The sequence below is a fragment of the Xenopus laevis genome, chromosome 2S, assembly GCF_017654675.1.
Source record: "Xenopus laevis strain J_2021 chromosome 2S, Xenopus_laevis_v10.1, whole genome shotgun sequence".
Lineage (NCBI taxonomy): Eukaryota > Metazoa > Chordata > Amphibia > Anura > Pipidae > Xenopus > Xenopus laevis.
In genome coordinates, this window is record NC_054374.1 from 7,714,954 (window position 1) to 7,735,000 (window position 20,047).

At 40.0% G+C, this 20,047-nt stretch overlaps 1 protein-coding gene across 2 annotated transcripts in view; it reads right to left on the reverse strand.

The window, feature by feature from the left end:
* Positions 1 to 1,964: 1,964 nt before the first annotated feature.
* Positions 1,965 to 20,047, reverse strand: part of ttc19.S (tetratricopeptide repeat domain 19 S homeolog) — a 20,390-nt gene continuing 2,307 nt past the window's right edge. The window contains exons 2-10 of one of the 2 annotated variants that reach the window (XM_041583339.1): positions 17,671 to 17,765; positions 16,308 to 16,418; positions 15,311 to 15,349; positions 9,960 to 10,016; positions 9,816 to 9,877; positions 9,561 to 9,655; positions 6,809 to 6,963; positions 5,586 to 5,748; positions 1,965 to 3,074 (exon numbers count right to left, since the gene is read on the reverse strand). In XM_041583339.1, the coding sequence (XP_041439273.1) occupies positions 2,938 to 3,074; positions 5,586 to 5,748; positions 6,809 to 6,963; positions 9,561 to 9,655; positions 9,816 to 9,877; positions 9,960 to 10,016; positions 15,311 to 15,349; positions 16,308 to 16,418; positions 17,671 to 17,765 (914 nt within the window). In that variant the 3' untranslated portion in view covers positions 1,965 to 2,937. The remainder of the gene's footprint in view (positions 3,075 to 5,585; positions 5,749 to 6,808; positions 6,964 to 9,560; positions 9,656 to 9,815; positions 9,878 to 9,959; positions 10,017 to 15,310; positions 15,350 to 16,307; positions 16,419 to 17,670; positions 17,766 to 20,047) is intronic. The other variant, XM_041583340.1, reaches the window with a different exon arrangement.

A 20,047-nucleotide genomic window follows, 5' to 3' on the forward strand; every position in this document is an offset into this window, starting at 1 on the left:
ACCGAACCCTAATTTGCTTATGCAAATTAGGGGCAGGAAAGGAAAAAGTGGGAAAAAAATCTTCTTTTTGGAAGAAAAGTCATGTGATTAACCTACCCACCCCTAATTTACATATGCAAATTAAGATTCGGATTTGGTTTGGCCAGGCACAAGGATTCGGCCAAATCCTGAACCGAATCCTGTATTCTGTGCATCCCTAGTATGATTGCGGTCAGGGGCAGAACATCTGATCTGTTCTTTTACTACTTTTTTTAATCGGAATGGTTAGTGGCAGGTCGGGAGATTGCGCCGCACAATGGTTCGCCGATATTGAAGGTAAATCTGCACGTCTATGGCCATCTTAAGGGTTGAATTTGGCTCAGTGGTAAAATACAGAAAAGCTCACAGTTTTCCACCAATGTTTTGCCAATAACCCTTGCTTTTTTGATTTGTCAGCTACATTTTTGCAAGTTTTGAAGTCCAGGGTGTGTTTGGCCACATCAGTAAAAAGCATGGTGGCATTTAAGCAAATAACTAAAGTGGGTACAAGCCTTTGGATAATAAATATCTGTGTGTGCATTAGATAACTAAACTTAAAGGGATACTGTCATGGGGAAAAATTTTTTTCAAAATGAATCAGTTAATAGTGCTGCTCCAGCAGAATTCTGCACTGAAATCCATTTCTCAAAAGAGCAAACAGATTTTTTTATATTTAATTTTGAAATCTGACATGGGGCTAGACATTTTCTCAATTTCCCAGCTGCCCCTGGTCATGTGACTTGTGCCTGCACTTTAGGAGAGAAATGCTTTCTGGCAGGCTGCTGTTTTTCCTTCTCAATGTAACTGAATGTGTCTCAGTGGGACCTGGATTTTACTATTGAGTGTTGTTCTTAGATCTACCAGGCAGCTGTTATCTTGTGTTAGGGAGCTGCTATCTGGTTACCTTCCCATTGTTCTTTTGTTTGGCTGCTGGGGGGGGAGGGAGGGGGGTGATATCCCTCCAACTTGCAGTACAGCAGTAAAGAGTGACTGAAGTTTATCAGAGCACAAGTCACATGACTTGGGGCAGCTGGGAAATTGACAAAATGTCTAGCCCCATGTCAGATTTCAAAATTGAATATAAAAGAATCTGTTTGCTCTTTTGAGAAATGGCTTTCAGTGCAGAATTCTGCTGGAGCAGCACTATTAACTGATTCATTTTGAAAAAAATTTTTTTTCCTATGACAGTATCCCTTTAAATTTGTAGCCGACCCAGATTATACAGAGCCCTCGATATTGAAAAGAAGTTTTGTCTAGCCCCAGACCTGTTGAGTGCTCTAGGGATATACTTAGAGGAGAACAGGAGGCTGGCACCATGTAGCTCACTAAATGCTAAATGTTCTGCTGAACACCCACAGGCGCTGTGCCAATGAGGAGAGTTGACGTAGCTTGGGACCCACGTTGCATTAATCAAATTCTTTATTTTAAATTTAACAGAAAAAACATCAAAGATGGCATATAATGTGTGAATAACCAGTTTAGTGAGGAACAAGAGCAAGGGAATGGATCCCTCAGACTTCACGTGCTTGAGTCCCATCACTATGTTTGTGTAACACAGCAACACCAAAATTCTTGAGTCAGGATTTCATTCTCCGCTTCAGCCGCCTCCCATTTGTTGGTTAACTGGTTTAAAGCTGGATTGGTTCAACCTCCAATGGTAATTCAATTAAATAAAACAAACGGCTATGTTTGAAAATAAGTTTGTTTTATTCAATAAAAGTTATTTAAAGGAAAACTATACCCCCACAATGAACACTTAAGCAACAGATAGTTCATATCATATTAAGTGGCATATTAAAGAATCTTACCAAACTGGAATATATATTTAAGTAAATATTGCCCTTTTACATCTCTTGCCTTGAGCCACCATTTTGTGATGGTCTGTGTGCTGCCTCAGAGATCACCTGACCAGAAATACTGCAGCTCTAACTGTAACAGGAAGAGATCACCTGACCAGAAATACTGCAGCTCTAACTGTAACAGGAAGAGATCACCTGACCAGAAATACTGCAGCTCTAACTGTAACAGGAAGAAGTGAGGAAGCAAAAGACACAACTCTGTCTGTTAATTGGCTCATGTGACCTAACATGTATGGTTTGTTGGTATGTTTGTGATTACAGTGAATCCTACGATCCTACTTAGCTAGTTTACGGGACAACTCCACCATCTATTTTTTCTAATTCCTACTATCTAATTTTTTGGATTGTGACTACATTTTTTAACCCACTACCATGTTTGGTCATTTTTAACTACTTTTTAATTCAACTAATTAATGTTTTGGGTCTAATACTCTAAATTATTGCACTGCACTTTACTTAAATAATGAATTTTTCTACTTATGGATGAATTTAAGGAGTAATATTATCTCACAGATGAATTGAATTAGTTTGATTTTTCAAACTTTTCAATCTCAAAGTATTCAGGAAAAGTTAATGTGGTTATAACGGCACTGGCCCTTTAAAATCTTTTTTTAGTATAATTTCTTATGAATTTTTGTTGTTAAATAAGTAGGGTGCATCACCTATTAGAATTTTCCTGTCAACCTTAGAATCATAACTATTGGTGGGGTTTCTTTTTTCTTTTCCTGTAAAAAAAAATATTTTTTTGTTGCTCTGACTTTGTCAGACCTCAACTAATAGTAGTGAAAGATCTTTTTAGCGTTTGAATAAAGGCACCTCTTTTGGGTTATAATGTTCTATTTATGATTACACAATGGCACATACTACTAGAAAAGTATATTTTTATAAAAATGGTTTATTTACATGAAGCAGGGTTTTGCATACAAGCTGTTTTACTCAGTATCTTTTTATAGAGACCTACATTGTTTGGGGGGTAGAGTTTTCCTTTAACTTATTAACAAGGAACACATTTCATACAAGTACTTGTGTTATCAACCCTTGTTTTTTATGTTTGGTAGGTTTAGCTCCCCTTTTTCCTCCTATCGAGTTCAGCCAGTCCATCTTGTATATATTGTGCAGAAGCAGAGTCCCCTTTCTTTTCAGAGTGCTCTAGTGCTTCCTTAAAAATGCGTTCAGCTTCTGCAAAGTGTTCTTTCCCTAATAGAAAAAAGTTGTGCAGTATTAATAAATTCATCAAATGTAAACAAAGTACCAAACCAGGTCAAAACTAGTCAGGCTGTGTTTTATAAGCTCTCTCCATTGTGGGTAGGGTTGACACATTTTCTGGACAAAAAAAATACCGGCCTTCCTATATATTTATCTTTATTCCCTATTAATAACATTGGGATCACTGACCTTCCTATATATTTATCTTTATTCCCTATTAATAACATTGGGATCACTGACCTTCCTATATATTTATCTTTATTCCCTATTAATAACATTGGGATCACTGACCTTCCTATATATTTATCTTTATTCCCTATTAATAACATTGGGATCACTGACCTTCCTATATATTTATCTTTATTTCCTATTAATAACATTGGGATCACTGACCTTCCTATATATTTATCTTTATTCCCTATTAATAACATTGGGATCACTGACCTTCCTATATATTTATCTTTATTCCCTATTAATAACATTGGGATCACTGACCCTTTCTTCCTATAGATTATCGTCCTAATTTATTTATTCCCTATTAATAACATTGGGATCACTGACCTTCCTATATATTTATCTTTATTCCCTATTAATAACATTGGGATCACTGACCTTCCTATATATTTATCTTTATTCCCTATTAATAACATTGGGATCACTGACCTTCCTATATATTTATCTTTATTCCCTATTAATAACATTGGGATCACTGGCCTTCCTATATATTTATCTTTATTCCCTATTAATAACATTGGGATCACTGACCTTCCTATATATTTATCTTTATTCCCTATTAATAACATTGGGATCACTGACCTTCCTATATATTTATCTTTATTCCCTATTAATAACATTGGGATCATTCACTGACTTCCTATAGATTTATCTTTATTCCCTATTAATAACATTGGGATCACTGACCTTCCTATATATTTATCTTTATTCCCTATTAATAACATTGGGATCACTGACCTTCCTATATATTTATCTTTATTCCCTGTTAATAACATTGGGATCACTGACCTTCCTATATATTTATCTTTATTCCCTATTAATAACATTGGGATCACTGACCTTCCTATATATTTATCTTTATTCCCTATTAATAACATTGGGATCATATCACTGACCTTCCTATAGATTTATCTTTATTCCCTATTAATAACATTGGGATCACTGACCTTCCTATATATTTATCTTTATTCCCTATTAATAACATTGGGCTCACTGACCTTCCTATATATTTATCTTTATTCCCTATTAATAACATTGGGATCACTGACCTTCCTATATATTTATCTTTATTCCCTATTAATAACATTGGGATCACTGACCTTCCTATATATTTATCTTTATTCCCTATTAATAACATTGGGATCAACGACCTTCCTATATATTTATCTTTATTCCCTATTAATAACATTGGGATCAACGACCTTCCTATATATTTATCTTTATTCCCTATTAATAACATTGGGATCAACCATCATTTTTATAGGGGAGGAACTCCCGTGGGACCTGGGGGCGGTGTCTGCCACTGCAAGGAGCATAGGGAGCATCTGACAGATTCAACCAAGACTGACAATCTGTGGCTCCTGTAAGATGCCATAGACAGTCACTATTTTGGGTCAGGGCACAGGCAGATTCGGGGAGATTAGTCACCCGGCGACAAATCTCCTCTTCTTCGGGGTGTTTCCACTTTGGGCGACTTCGGAAAACGAATCCCGCTGGCGATTTACATTTTTAGCCAGCGGAAAGGCAGTTCGGGGAGATTAGTTGCCCCAAAGAAGAGGAGATTTGTTGCCGGACGACTGATCTCCCCGAATCTGCCTGTGTGCCCTGACCCTTAGTGGGCTGGTGGGGACAGTTTGGGCCTCTGTGTACTTGAAATGTCACTGCCCATTTTGTATCCCAATCCGGACGGATAAAGATCGACCGAAAAAAGCCAGGAGGCTGAGAAATCGCCCTAAAGGAATTGTCAAGTACCAGGACCACAGGGGTGACCCCAAGATATGTGTTCTGTTACTGGAATTCCACAAGGACCCAGTATTTAACATATTTAAAAGTTGCATATGATTTAATGCATTATCATGGCAGTTGCAGTTAAAGCCTTGTAGTAAATAAGTTACTGCTATTACACTTTTTGTTGACACACTATTTATTGCTTAGAAAGACTCCATAATGATATATAGTGGTGATCCTGGATTTTTATATTGTCACTGACCAAGGTTGCACATTTGGCACATGGGATAAAATACCTTTTTGTGCATAGGGTTTTATCATTAAAGGGCAATGGATATATCAGCTAAGGCTTCAGTTGGCCATGCAGGGTCCAACACTGGCTGCGGATTTGGTCACTCCTGAGATGGAAGCATAATGGGATGTGTATGGAGGCAAAGTGACAAGCTTATAACTAAACAGAGATTCAGATATAGTAGGAACTGACCGCATTAGACTCAACCCAATGAATAGACACATTGCCCAGAATCACAATGTTTTTACCTTGATATGTGAGGATCATGGCCAGGTTACTCAGCACCACATGCAGGTCGGGGTGTTCAGTCTTACGAGCGAGCTCAGACGCCTGCTTTACAACGGCAAAGGCCTCTTCATGATTACCCAGGGCTTCCAGTGCAATCGCAATATCATTCATGAGGATAATAGACTACAAGACAGCAATAGAGGCAAAGAAGTGAAGCTCAGCAGCACTTAAGGGAATTAATAACTAGAAATTAATATTCACATGCTTTTAACCCAACATTTGGCTGCAAATCAGATAAAGTCAATTGCATGATACAAAGGTATAGTAACATGGCTTCTGAAAACTTTACTGGAACAAGATAGAGCGATGGCACACCCACGGCAGCCCTTAAAGGGGAAGGAAACCTAGTCGGCGCAAACCCCCCACCCCCCCTCCCGTTTGTTGGCCACCCTCCCTCCTCCCCCCTGGCCTACCCGTCCCGCTGGGCAAATGCCCCTAACTTGCTACTTACCCTTCTGCGCAGGTCCAGTCCAGGGAGTTCACAGACGACATCTTCTTCCTGCTTTGAACGGCGTTTTGGCACATGCGCAGTAGGATCATTTCGCCGGTACGGATCTACTGCGCATGCGCCAAAAGTCACGCACATGCGCAGTAGATCGTACCGGCGAAATGATCCTACTGCGCATGCGCCAAAACGCCGTTCACAGCAGGAAGAAGATCGCGTGGAAGAAGATGTCGTCTGTGAACTTCCTGGACTGGACCTGCGCAGAAGGGTAAGTAACAAGTTAGGGGCATTTGCCCAGCGGGATGGGTAGGCCAGGGGGGAGGAGGGAGGGTGGCCAACAAACGGGAGGGGGGGTGGGGGGTTTGTGCCGACTAGGTTTCCTTCCCTTTTAACGATAGTAGCTTGGTGCTCAGTATCAGAGGACACGGCAACCTCCAAAACAGATACAGGAACAGAATACACTGGCACACAAAGCTTTTGCAGCAGGTGAACCCTTGCTTTAATTCAAAAAGTGCGGAATGTGCAACGTTTCGGGGCCACGCCTGAGAAAGCTTGAGAAAGGGGCGTGGCCCCGAAACGTTGCACATTCCGCACTTTTTGCATTAAAGCAAGGGTTCACCTGCTGCAAAAGCTTTGTGTGCCAGTATATTCTGAAAACTTTAACCAGCACAAGCTTCTTTCTAGTAGAAGTATGGAGTATTCAGGAGATATGAGCGACAGAGTGTGATTCCTTTGTACCTGAGGGTGCTCTGTTCCCTGCTCCTCTCTGCAAATCTTTAATGCTTTCTCATACATGTCTTGCGCCTGTGAAAACGATGAATTGTTCAGCAGGTAGCGACCGTATGAATCCAGACATAACCCCAGGAGGAGACGTGTGTTGCATTTTTCCTCGGCTAACAAAATGGAGTAAATAATAAAGGCAGTGAGTGTTAGAATCTACTTTCCCTAAAGATGACTGGATATTGCATCGCAAAGCCTTACATCACATTATTTGTAGGTGCAAGTGTAACCAATACAGATACACTATTTTCCAGATCTTTAAAACTGTCTACACGTTGGGCTTTCGGTCAGTAACATTTTGGAGCTAAATTTCTATTGTCTGCTCTGTACATGGCTACGGTCAGGGTTTGGTGTAGGAGCCATAAACAATGAAAAAGGTCTGGCCAATCAGCTGACCGCTGCATTAGAGGAGACTACAGATCCCATTGTTTTCACAAGTCATATCTCCAGATTTGTCTGTGAATATGATAAATGATAGGTTCTATTTCTATTTCCAAGTCAAACTGTGAATATAAAGTAAAAGAGATCGTTCTAATATATATGTCTCGGTGGTTGCAGGTACCACAGATGTCTGGCAGACAGAAATTGCTCAGGAGAACTGAAGAGGCAGCACTTGAAGACAGGCAATTGTTGGTGCACTTTTTTCTCAAGCCTAGAACAAACATATACTGGACTTAAAGGAAAACCATTTTAGACTTGGGGGCTGATTCACTAAGGGTCGAATATCGAGGGTTAATTAACCCTCGATATTCGACTGGGAATTGAAATCCTTCGACTTCGAATATCGAAGTCGAAGGATTTATCGCAGATAGTTCAATCGAACGATTAAATCCTTTGAATCGAACGATTCGAAGGATTTAAATCCAACGATCGAAGGATTATCCTTCGATCAAAAAAAGTTAGCCAAGCCTATGGGGACCTTCCCCATAGGCTAACATTGACTTCGGTAGCTTTTAGATGGCGAACTAGGGGGTCAAAGTTTTTTTTAAAGAGACAGTACTTCGACTATCGAATGGTCGAATAGTCGAACGATTTTTACTATGAATCCTTCGATTCGAAGTCGTAGTCGAAGGTCGAAGTAGCCCATTCGATGGTCAAAGTAGCCCAAAAAAACCGTCGAAATTCGAAGTTTTTTTACTTCGGATCCTTCACTCGAAGTTAGTGAATCGGCCCCTTGGTGTGACAAAAGTAAGACACCCCCAAGTGACTACTTTTACATACCTGACACCTCGGGCCAGTGCTCCTATCAGCAGAAAACCGCACAGGTTCTTGTAGTGAGCACCACGGAGAGATCCTCCTCCTGCTTCTTCGGCTGTTCTCACGGCTGGGCATGAGCAGTAGAGCGAAAAGCGGAACTTTAAACGAAAAAGATGGCCATTTCGCTTTACAGTACATGCGTCTGCCCGGGAAATATGAAAACTGATGGAGCAGGAACAGGATCGATCCGTGGTGCTCACTAGAACCTGTGTAGTTTTCTGCTGATAGGAGCACCGGCCTGGGGTGTCAGTTAAGTAAAAGTAGTCACTTGGGGGAGCCTAACATTTGGCACACCAAGTCTAAAATGGTATTCCTTCCCCTTAAAGCAAGCAAGAATAGAACTGAAACTACAAATAGCTTTACTCACAAACACAATATCGAAGTCGAAGGATTTATCGCAGATAGTTCAATCGAACGATTATTCCTTTGATCGAACGATTAAATCCTTTGAATCGAACGATTCGAAGGATTTAAATCCAACGATCGACCTTCCCCATAGGCTAACATTGAGTTCGGTAGCTTTTAGATGGCGAACTAGGGGGTCGAAGTTTTTTTTAAAGAGACAGTACTTCGACTATCGAATGGTCGAATAGTCGAACGATTTTTACTACGAATCCTTCGATTCGAAGTCGTAGTCGAAGGTCGAAGTAGCCCATTCGATGGTCGAAGTAGCCCAAAAAAACTTTCGAAATTCGAAGTTTTTTTACTTCGAATCCTTCACTCAAAGTTAGTGAATCGGCCCCTTGGTGTGACAAAAGTAAGGCACCCCCAAGTGACTACTTTTACTTACCTAACACCTCGGGCCAGTGCTCCTATCAGCAGAAAACCGCACAGGTTCTTGTAGTGAGCACCACGGAGAGATCCTCCTCCTGCTTCTTCGGCTCTTCTCAAGGCTGTGCATGAGCAGTAGAGCGAAAAGCGGAACTTTAACGAAAAAGATGGCTATTTCACTTTACAGTACATGCGTCTGCCTGGGAAATTTGAAAACGGATGGAGCAGGAACAGGATCGATCCTTGGTGTTCACTAGAACCTGTGTAGTTTTCTGCTGATAAGAGCACCGGCCCGGGGTGTCAGGTAAGTAAAAGTATGCAAACACACTCACGTGCACACCCGAGCCCTATGAAGTAATAGACCCGGTGCTCGGACCCTGGGAAGTCGGCACCTCCGCAATACAACAGGAACGAAGAAAATAGGTACCGGCACACAGGTGCAATTCAAGTAGGGGACTAGACCCTTACGTGTTTATTAAGTCGACACAACGTTTCGGGGGCAATTCCCCCTGACGAATTCTTCGTTCCTGAGGTAAGTAAAAGTAGTCACTTGGGGGAGCCTAACATTTGGCACACCAAGTCTAAAATGGTATTCCTTCCCCTTTAAGCAAGCAAGAATAGAACTGAAACTACAAATAGCTTCACTCACAAACACAAGAAGTCAACAAAGCTGAACTCTTACCAGTTAATGACTCCTCCAACAGACCTGCCGCTTTCTCTAGCTTTTCTTCCAGACTCAAGATACAGAACTTGTAGCCTGCCACTGCCAACTCCTTCCTGTGGTGCAGACAATAGTTCAAAAGTCAGCGGTATCAGTTCACCCAGGCATATGGACCTGAACATATAAAGCTTATTTTAATCCAATCCAACTACCGAATCAGCCTAAATAACAGGTTAATGATATGAGATATGGAGAGGCATAAATACATTCACTTACTTGTTTTGTGTAGCGTAGATACTGGCCAGCTTGAGGGAAATCTCAATAAAAGCGTTGTCGTTCTAAATAACAACAACAAGAAAAACATTACCCCAATCCAGGATATTATATTGAGGCAGCAAAAGTGGCAAAAGAACAATATACCTGCTGGACTCCATCGTTCAGCATGTACATCAATGTTTCCTTGAAAAGCTTTTCAGACTAGAAGGGAAAACAAAACGATACCTGCTATCAGCCAAATAATCTCATGGAAAAAGATCCGATTTTATTAACAGGGTGCAACTAAATATCAAGTCTATTATATTAAGCATTATATTGTTGTATTTCATAATATACTTTCTTGTTGGGAAAGTACCAAATCAAATAAAAAAAAAATCAGGACAAAGGCAAAGTTGCTTGTAAAGAAAAGAGCAAGGTTAACTTAAAGGGGAAGTAAAGTGTAAAATAGAATAAGGCTAGAAATGCTGTATTTTTGTATACGAAACATAAACATGAACTTACTGCACCACAAGCCTAATCAAACAAATGATTTATGCTTTTAAAGTTGGCCACAGGGGGTCACCATCTTGTAACTTTGTAAAACATCTTTGCAAGACCAAGACTGTGCACATGCTCAGTGTGGTCTGGGCTGCTTAGGGATCGTTATAAATGATCAAAACAGCACAAGTCAAATAATATCTGCCAGAAGCCGATACACAAGACTGATTAATAATCAGAATATACAGACTGCACTGGGTCCTGTGTTGTCATATAATCTAATGTGGATTTTATAGTTTTTGTATTGTTTAATACAAACTTTATCCAAATCTGCAGATCCAGTGGCTGCAGCAAAATAATCCTCTAAATAGAATCCCAGTTTATCTGTTTAAATCTGGCTCCATGATCTTTGTCCCTGCAGCTGGAGTTGAAAACGGTAAAGGGGATGTAAAGGCAAAAATAAAATCCAATACAAATCTCTACACAGTCGCCGACTGCTCTACAGGGAAACAAACAAAGCTGCTTGAGTTCTGCATGGCTGGGAATCATGCTGTTCATAACTATGATTTTTTCCCTACCCAGCAGTTAGAGACCGTCTGACACAGGGCCGGATTTACACAGTGTGCACCCCTAGGCCCACTGCTGTTTGTCGCCCCTGTTCCCTCCCCTTTATTTGTGCAAATTTTCATCATCTGGACCGAAGAAATGGGGATTTAAAAAAATGATTGTATCTCCAGCGCATCCCCAGTGTTTTTGAACCAATATGGGCGTGGTTGGGCAGCATGCCGCCCCCCTAAAATCCTGCCGCCCTAGGCCGGGCCTAGGTGGCCTTTCCACAAATCCGGGCCTGGTCTGACAATTCCTATCCACAGCAGTAAATGAAGAGAGAATTTCACTGCGGTTTCTTATAAAAACGGTTCACATTTTTTAATTAAAGTATATATGAGATAGGTTTCTTTTTCATTAAAGAAAGTAAAAATGGGATTTTATTTTTTTGCCTTTACATGCCCTTTAAGATTGATGGCACACCTAACGTTTACTCTACCAGTAGTCATATTGCTCAAAATACTGAACAAAATCTGCTCGCTATTCATTTTAAAAGCAGGTACATCAGCTGTTACAGGAGTTTCTCTGAGAAGAAGAAATAAGTAGTTAGTGCAAACAGTACTGGGCAAATTCACTAAAGGGCGAATTTTCACCTGCAAAGGCTCCGCCACACTTCGTCAGGTGTAAATTCGTTACTACTACGCTAATTCTCTAAAATGCGAAGTTCTGTCTCAGCAGCCGAATGCTGGCAATGTTTCGCTAGCGTTAATTTGTCAGCATGAGCATTTCATCTCAAACTTTTGCTAAAATCCGTTTCGGCCTAGTGAAACTTCGTTATTATTCTTACGCTTAGGTCAATTTGAATAGGGCGGGTACATATAGGTCATATATACGTCTTTAGAGATGCAAATGCTTGAAGTGGCCACTTATTAATACACCAAATAAAGACTAAAGAGATAATCTAAGGGGCCGATTCACTAAGGGTCGAATATCGAGGGTTAATTAACCCTCGATATTCGACTAGGAATTAAAATCCTTCGACTTCGAATAACGAAGTCGAAGTATTTAGTGCAGATAGTTCGATCGAACGTTTGAAGGATAATTCCTTCAATCGAACGTTAAAATCCTTTGAATCGAAGGATTTTAATCCAACGATCGAAGGAATATCATTCGATCAAAAAACTTAGGAAAGCCTATGGGGACCTTCCCCATAGGCTAACATTGACTTCGGTAGCTTTTAGATGGCGAACTAGGGGGAGACAGTACTTTGACTATCGAATGGTCGAATAGTTGAACGTTTTTTTTCTTCGAATCCTTCGATTCGAAGTCGTAGTCGAAGGTCGAAGCAGCCCAAAAAAAACTTCAAAATTCGAAGTTTTTTACCTTAGAATCCTTCACTCGAAGTTAGTGAATCGGCCCTTTAATGTCCTCAACGTGAGCCCATCCTAAAACTAATGTGGTGTGCCCCTCAAATGGTTGAAAAAAAATGTTAACACAAACATTTTTTAATAGTTATCTATTTTAAAATATGAAAAAAAAAACGCCTTTTTGGCATACAGGATATGAGTTTACTGACATAAGATTAAGGAGGATGTAACTTCATCTTATCAGTTCGCCAGGTCTAAGGTGGCGAAGGAAACGATGGCGAAAGTGGTAACGTCCTGTAAAATTTGCACTTTAGTGAATTTGCGGAGTAACAATCGTTCACCTGAGCGAAAATTCGCCTGACAATAGGGTGCGAAACTGCGATAGCGACGTTTTCTTTCACTAGAAAGTTGTCCTCTATGTATGTTAGTAAATTGGTCGACGTCCCTGTGGATTGGATTTCTGGTGAATTTCCGCTAGCGATGGCCCCTTTAGTAATTCTGCCCTACTTGTAACATGAGCCTAAAGCTGGCCATAGATGTGCAGGTTTTATCCTCCGTGCGACAAATACTCGTTTGCTTCAGTCTAAATATCTACCGTTAAGTATTCAGATTAAAATAAGTAAGAAACATAACAAATCAGATGATGTTCTGGCCATTAATTGACAGGCAGCAATCGTACAAAAGTCTTAATACCTGACAAATAGTAGTGACAGTCACCCACTGGTTTCATCATCATCATTTATTTATATAGCGCTGACAAGATACGCAGTGCTTTACCTTAGTTATAACAAAGTTATAACCTATTAAGGGCCTTGAATGTGAGTGTTAATAATTTGAGTTTGATTCTAGAGGAGATTGGGAGCCAGTGAAGGGTCATGTATATTGGAGCAGCTGATGTTGAGCGGTGAGATAGATGAATGAGTCTAGCGGCCAAATTTAGAACAGATTGGAGTTGTGAGAGGTGGCCTAGAACAGAGCCTTGCGGAACTCCGACAGAGAGAGGGAACATAGTAGAGGTAGAGTTAGAGAAAGCAACAAAAAAGGAACAGTCAGACAGATAAGATGTAAACCATGAAAGAGCAGTGTCATGAATGCTGAGTGTAGAATGTCAAGGAGGAGTGTGTGGTCAACTGTGTCAAAGGCTGCAGAGAGATCTAGAAGGATTAGTATGGAATAGTGACCTTTAGACTTTGCTAGTAAAAGAGCATTAAAGATCATTCTGCAATCCATGCAGAGATCTTATCGGTAGCTGATATCACTCTTTTAACCCGTCCGATCGCCTAAACAACCCGATTGTCATGGTACGGAAAATATCAGGACACTTCACACACAAAATTGTAGGAATCTTCTTTTCGTACAACTGCATCTTTGCGTATGTATATATATATATCTATCTATATACATATATATATATATAGATATATATATATATATATATACCCAGAATGAATACTTAAGCAACAGATAGTTTACATCATATTAAAGAATCTTATCAAACTGGAAAATATAAGTAAATACTGCTCTCTTACATCTCTTGCCTTGAACCACCATTTTGTGATGGTCTGTGTGCTGCCTCAGAGATCACCTGACCAGAAATACTGCAGCTCTAACTGTAACAGGAAGAGATCACATGACCAGAAATATTGCAGCTCTAACTGTAACAGGAAGAGATCACCTGACCAGAAATACTGCAGCTCTAACTGTAACAGGAAGAGATCACCTGACCAGAAATACTTCAGCTCTAACTGTAACAGGAAGAGATCACCTGACCAGAAATACTGCAGCTCTAACTGTAACAGGAAGAGATCACCTGACCAGAAATACTGCAGCTCTAACTGTAACAGGAAGAGATCACCTGACCAGAAATACTGCAGCTCTAACTGTAACAGGAAGAGATCACCTGACCAGAAATACTGCAGCTCTAACTGTAACAGGAAGAGATCACCTGACCAGAAATACTGCAGCTCTAACTGTAACAGGAAGAGTTCACCTGACCAGAAATACTGCAGCTCTAACTGTAACAGGAAGAGATCACCTGACCAGAAATACTGCAGCTCTAACTGTAACAGGAAGAGATCACCTGACCAGAAATACTGCAGCTCTAACTGTAACAGGAAGAGATCACCTGACCAGAAATACTGCATCTCTAACTGTAACAGGAAGAGATCGCCTGACCAGAAATACTGCAGCTCTAACTGTAACAGGAAGAGATCACCTGACCAGAAATACTACAGCTCTAACTGTAACAGGAAGAAGTGTTTGGAACAAGAGCCAGAACTTTGTTTGTGTGCACCGTGAATCGTAGGATCCCGGGGGGGGGGGGGGCCTTATTTTTTAATTTCAATAAGTTTTTATTGGGGTTTTTTTTTTCAAGTTAAATTACAGCTTTTGGTAAAAGCCTAATATATACTTTAAGTAAAAGTTTTTACATTAACACATAATGACATTAATAATCACATTATGTCTATTTAGGATTACCCAATGGTACATAATGTTAAAAAAGTTTATTATTATGAAAATGGTTTATTTACATGAAGCAGGGTTTTACATACAAGCTGTTTTAGGCAATATCTTTATATAGAGACCAACATTGTTAAGGGGTGTAGTTTTCCTTTAAGGTATACCAAGAGGTAGATAGAAACTTATCCACTGAGCTATAAAAAAAGTGTTAGCTTGTCGAATACTGTTGTATAATATATGATGTTGGAGTGCAACATTTTTACATGGCCTTTTACACCACGTTCACACAGACAATAATTTGCTGCTGTAATGTGTCACACTGAGCTTCATGGATTATGCCCAGTCCTTTGCAACGGTTTCTTTCTGTGAACACATTAATTCATGTCTAAGGCCAACATTGTTAAAGAAGCACACCATCAATATTACACCAATTAGTTATTTTTTGGCCCAAAATATCTGCACACCTTTAAAAATATCCAATGGACTCATGCATGTCTCCACTTGAGCGACGGATCCTAATCACATCTTCACTTGACCGCAAATTCATGAGCACAGAGCCCTTTTATTGTTCACTGGTGATGTGTTGTGTCTCAATCAGTTTACTGTATATATTTGCCGGTGCTTCATAAATAACATAATACTCACTGTATCCAGCTTTCCTGTGAGCAAAGCGAGGTTAGCCATCTGAAAGCAAAATAAAGGCCATCGATAAAACGTTTGTGCTACTTTGTCTTCCAAAGTGAAAAATCCCTTTACCAAGCATTATCTGCATTTTGGTACATCGCTCACGAAAGGGTCACAAGCAATGAGCTTTTAAAGGAGAAGGAAAGGTTAAAAGTAAGTAAGCCTTATCAGAAAGGTCTATATAAATACACCAGTAAACTCTCAAAGTAATGCTGCTCTGAGTCCTCTGTCAAAAGAAACATCACATTTCTTTCCTTCTATTGTGTACTCATGGGCTTCTGTATCAGACTTCCTGTTTTCATCTTAAACCTCCTTGCCCCGGGCGTGAGCATGCTCAGTTTGCTCCTCTCTCCCTCCCTCCTCCCTGCTGTAATCTGAGCTCAGAGCTATGAATGAGCAGGGAGAGACTCAGGCAGGAAGTGATGTCACACCAAGCCAATATGGCAGCTGCTATCCTAAACAAACAGAGAGAGCTTCTAGAGCTTTTTACTAAGGTATGGTAAAGTATTCTACAAAATAAATATGGCATTCTAGCTTGCACTACTGCAGTTAATATATTGGCAATAAACTGCTTCTGTAAATTTCCTTCTTCTTTAAGTATCTTGCAGCATTACAGGGACACAGTTCATAGATGACACTGCCCCTTGAATGGGTCTTCTGCCCAAAAACATTTTTGAAAATGAACATTCATTAAAGGGGTGGCTCACCTTTAAAGGGGTTGTTCACCTTCAAACAACTAGTTGTTTTCAGTTAGCTCACCAGTTTGTAACTTATTTATTGCACAAGGGTCAAAGGAGACAGTACTTTTTTGGGTGGGGGGGATAATTTCACATTTTTTAAATGCATCCCAATGAATTAGTTCTAAATCCCCAGGAAACCTGTTGCACTTGTGCTGTGTCTTTATATATTTCTATCCCCTCTAAAGAAAGCCCATTATTTTGGTGTGTAAAACACATACCAGATCATACGTGTAGATTATTGCTCTTGTGCTGCCAGACTTGTGAGCCAGATTTAGGGCCTGATGCAAAACCTCTTCTGCCTCCTCCATCTCACCTTTCATAATACTTAACTGAGGGAAGAACAGAATTAAAAAATACATTGGTGTTTATAATACATACATGGATGCTTTATTGTTAACAATATATATATATATATATATATATATATATATATATATATATATATATATATATATATATATATATATATATATGTGTGTGTGTGACATAATGCACCTCTCGTATATACAGGTTTCTTTGTTGCTACTAAATCATCCCACACCATCAGCTATGATGTTACAAATTGTATGGTAAATAATGTTGAAAAAAAAAAACACATGTTCATCAAGCTAAACCTTTTAACTCTATTTTAACCTGCTTAACTGCTAGTTGATCCAGAGGAAGGCAAAAAACCCATCTGAAACCTCTCCAATTTGCCTCAGAGGGGAAAAAATTAATTCCTGACTCCAAATTGGCAATGGAACCAGTCCCTGGATAAACTTGTGCTATGAGCTTCTCCCATATCCCTGTATTCCCTCACTTGCTAAACTTAGCTTAACTAAAGAAGTAGGTAGAAATGTTGTACATGATGTTTTGTGCTTCTGTACCAGCCCAAGGCAACCACAGCCCTTTAGCAGTAAAGATCTGTGTCTTCAAAGATGCCCCAGTAGCTCCCCATCTTCTTTTCTGCTGATTCACTGCACATGCTCTGTGCTGCTGTCACTTACTGAGCTTAGGGACCCACTCACAATATACAGTACACATAGAATAGAAATGTCACAATATAAGGCTGATTAGTAATTAATACACATAATTACTACATGGCAGCACAGAAACCAGTGCAATTAGCATCAGAATTGAATAATCAGCAAACCTGTAGCATCAGCTTATATTACAGCCAGGGAAGCTCATTTTCTGCTGGATAATTAGTGACGAGCCCTAAGCTTAGCTTCTCAACAGCCAATCAGAGCCCACTGAGCATGTGAGTGTCACAGACACTTTCCAAGATGGTGACCCCCTGTGACAAGTTTGAAGTCCTGGATCATTGCTGCTATTGACAAGCTGAAACTTTAGCCTCGTGCAATAAGTTCACTAAATAAAATATGGCAGTTGTAGCCCTATTCATTTTTAGGGTTTAGTTCTCTTTTAAGCCTGTACAACTGTAATTTGTGCAATGGTTAAATTTCAGGCTAACAAATGATATGATGGGCTCCATTAAGATAATGAGACAGGCCAAGACCTTGGCAAGTGAGGATATGGGACAGCCAGGGTTTGAGAGATCAAAACCACCAGCTTAGTTCCCCAAACTGCCCAATCCCTTACCTTAGCTTTCTTTAACAGAAGAATGATCTCTGCCTCTGCTTCAGTGACCTCTTCTTCTGACTCGTTCTTCCCAAAATATGAGAAGAGTGAAAATGCTAAAAAAAAAAAACCAAAAAAAAAATAAAACCAAAGCACTATTTGATCATTATTATTCCAATGCAGATAATTATGGAAGTTACTGTTAAAGTGTCTTATAACCATTTACCTGATTGTAAAGGTGGTGCAAACCAGAGATAAACTACATCTTTGATGATCCATTATTTCTACAAAATGCTTTGCTACATTCATTTACCCTAAGCAATAAGCTGCTAGTTAGCAGCCATGTATAATAAAAATTATTTTATAGGGCTGATGTGACAAATGTATGACCTATGTTCCCAAAAGTAGTCGAAGAACCCCAAATGTAAACTGCAACTAGGCACATACTATAGGTTCTATGCACATACCGGTAAACGCTCCATACTAGTAGAAATACAATAACCCAAGGTAATGGTGCAAGTTGTTTTTTTTAACATTTTATTAAACCCCTGACCACCAATATATTATTTTCATTATCTATAGGCCCCTGGCCACCAATGTTTTTTTAAATATTCTATGGGGCCCCTGACCAGCAATGTTTCTTTTTAACTTGAAAGGGGGTGGACATGACCACCAAAGTTTGGGGGGGGGCCCCTAGCGCCAATGTTTATTTATTTTTTTAATTTACAGGGGGCCCTGATCACCAATGTTTTTTTGTTTTTTTAACTTATAGGTGGGCCCTGACAACCAATGTTCTTTTTAACCTGTGAGGGGTGCACTGCCCACCAATGGTTTTTAAAAAACTTTTATGTGAGACCCTGGGGTCCTGACCACCAATGGCTTTTTATAACTTGTGCTTGTGGGGGTTTACCGTTTTTTTAGCGCAGTCTGTGTGGCCTTTTTACAAGCGCTCCCCTGTGCTTTCTTCTGTTCAGCCGCAGGGGAGCGCAAGAGTAGACACACTGAATTATTGTCATTGGGGCTGTACTCACACAGACGCATGTATGCGCTGAACGCAGGTTGAGACGCATGTTGCATTTTACCTTTGTTTGGCGCTTACATGCGTCTGTGTGAGTACAGCCCCATTGACAATAATTCAGTGTGTCTACTCCTGTGACTGAACGGAAGAAAAACAACGCAGTGGAGCGCAGGTAAAAACACGCGTATGTAAGAGCCCTTAAGAACGCACACACCTAGGGGAGCAGGGCAGTTTCAAAAACAGTAGTTTGGGGGTACATGGGTAGAGACCCCCATGATCAGTAATTAGATATCCTGACCTTCTCCCCACCTAGTCTGGCTTTAAATTAAGGTCCAAAAGCTTGGCAGCATCTTAGTAATAATGTAGAGCAGAGGATTAGGCCGGGGGTAAGGGGTCTGCAGTTATGCCGGATTAAAGGGGGAACTATCGCGAAAATGAAATAAACATCATACTGAAATAAGAAACTTTCTAAATACAATCAATTAAATAGTCTGCATTGTTTCTGAAATAATCAAGTTTATGTTCACTATTCCTCTCTCAGCATCTGTTTCTCTTCAATCTGCCTTCATGTAGCAGTTACATAGTTAAATAGTTAAATCGGGTTGAAGACAAAGTCCATCAAGTTCAACCCCTCCAAATGAAAACCCAGCCCCATACACACACCCCTTCCTGCTTTAACATAAATTCTATATACCCATATCTATACTAACTATAGAGTTTAGTATCACAATAGCCTTTGTATTATGTCTGTCCAAGAAATCATCCAAGTCCCTCTTATAGTCATTAACTGAATCAGCATCACAACATCACCCGGCAGTGCATTCCACAACCTCACTGTCCTCACTGTGATGAACCCCCTACTCTGTTCCTTTAAATGAAAGTTCTTTTCTTCTAGTTTAAAGGGGAGGCCTCTGGTACGGTGATCCTCTTTATGGGTAAAAAGGTCCCCTGCTATTTGTCTATAATGTCCTCTAATGTACTTGTAAAGTCTAATCATGTCCCCTCACAAGCGCCTTTTTTCCAGAGAAAACAACCCCAACCTTGACAGTCTCCCCTCATAATTTAACTCTTCCCTCCCTCTAACCAGTTTAGTTGCACTTAGTCTCTGCACTCTCTCCAGCTCATTTATATCCCTCTTAAGGACTGGAGTCCAAAACTGCCCCCATACTCCAGATGAGGCCTCACCAGGGACCTATAAAGAGACACAATTATGTTTCATCCCTTGAGTTAATGCCCTTTTTTATACAAGAACTTTATTTGCTTTAGTAGCCACAGAATGACACTGCCCGGAATTAGACAGTTGTATATTTGGGTGATATTTATTGACAGTTAGATCCAATATATCTTATAGGGGGGGCTCCTTTCCTAGCAGATGAATTA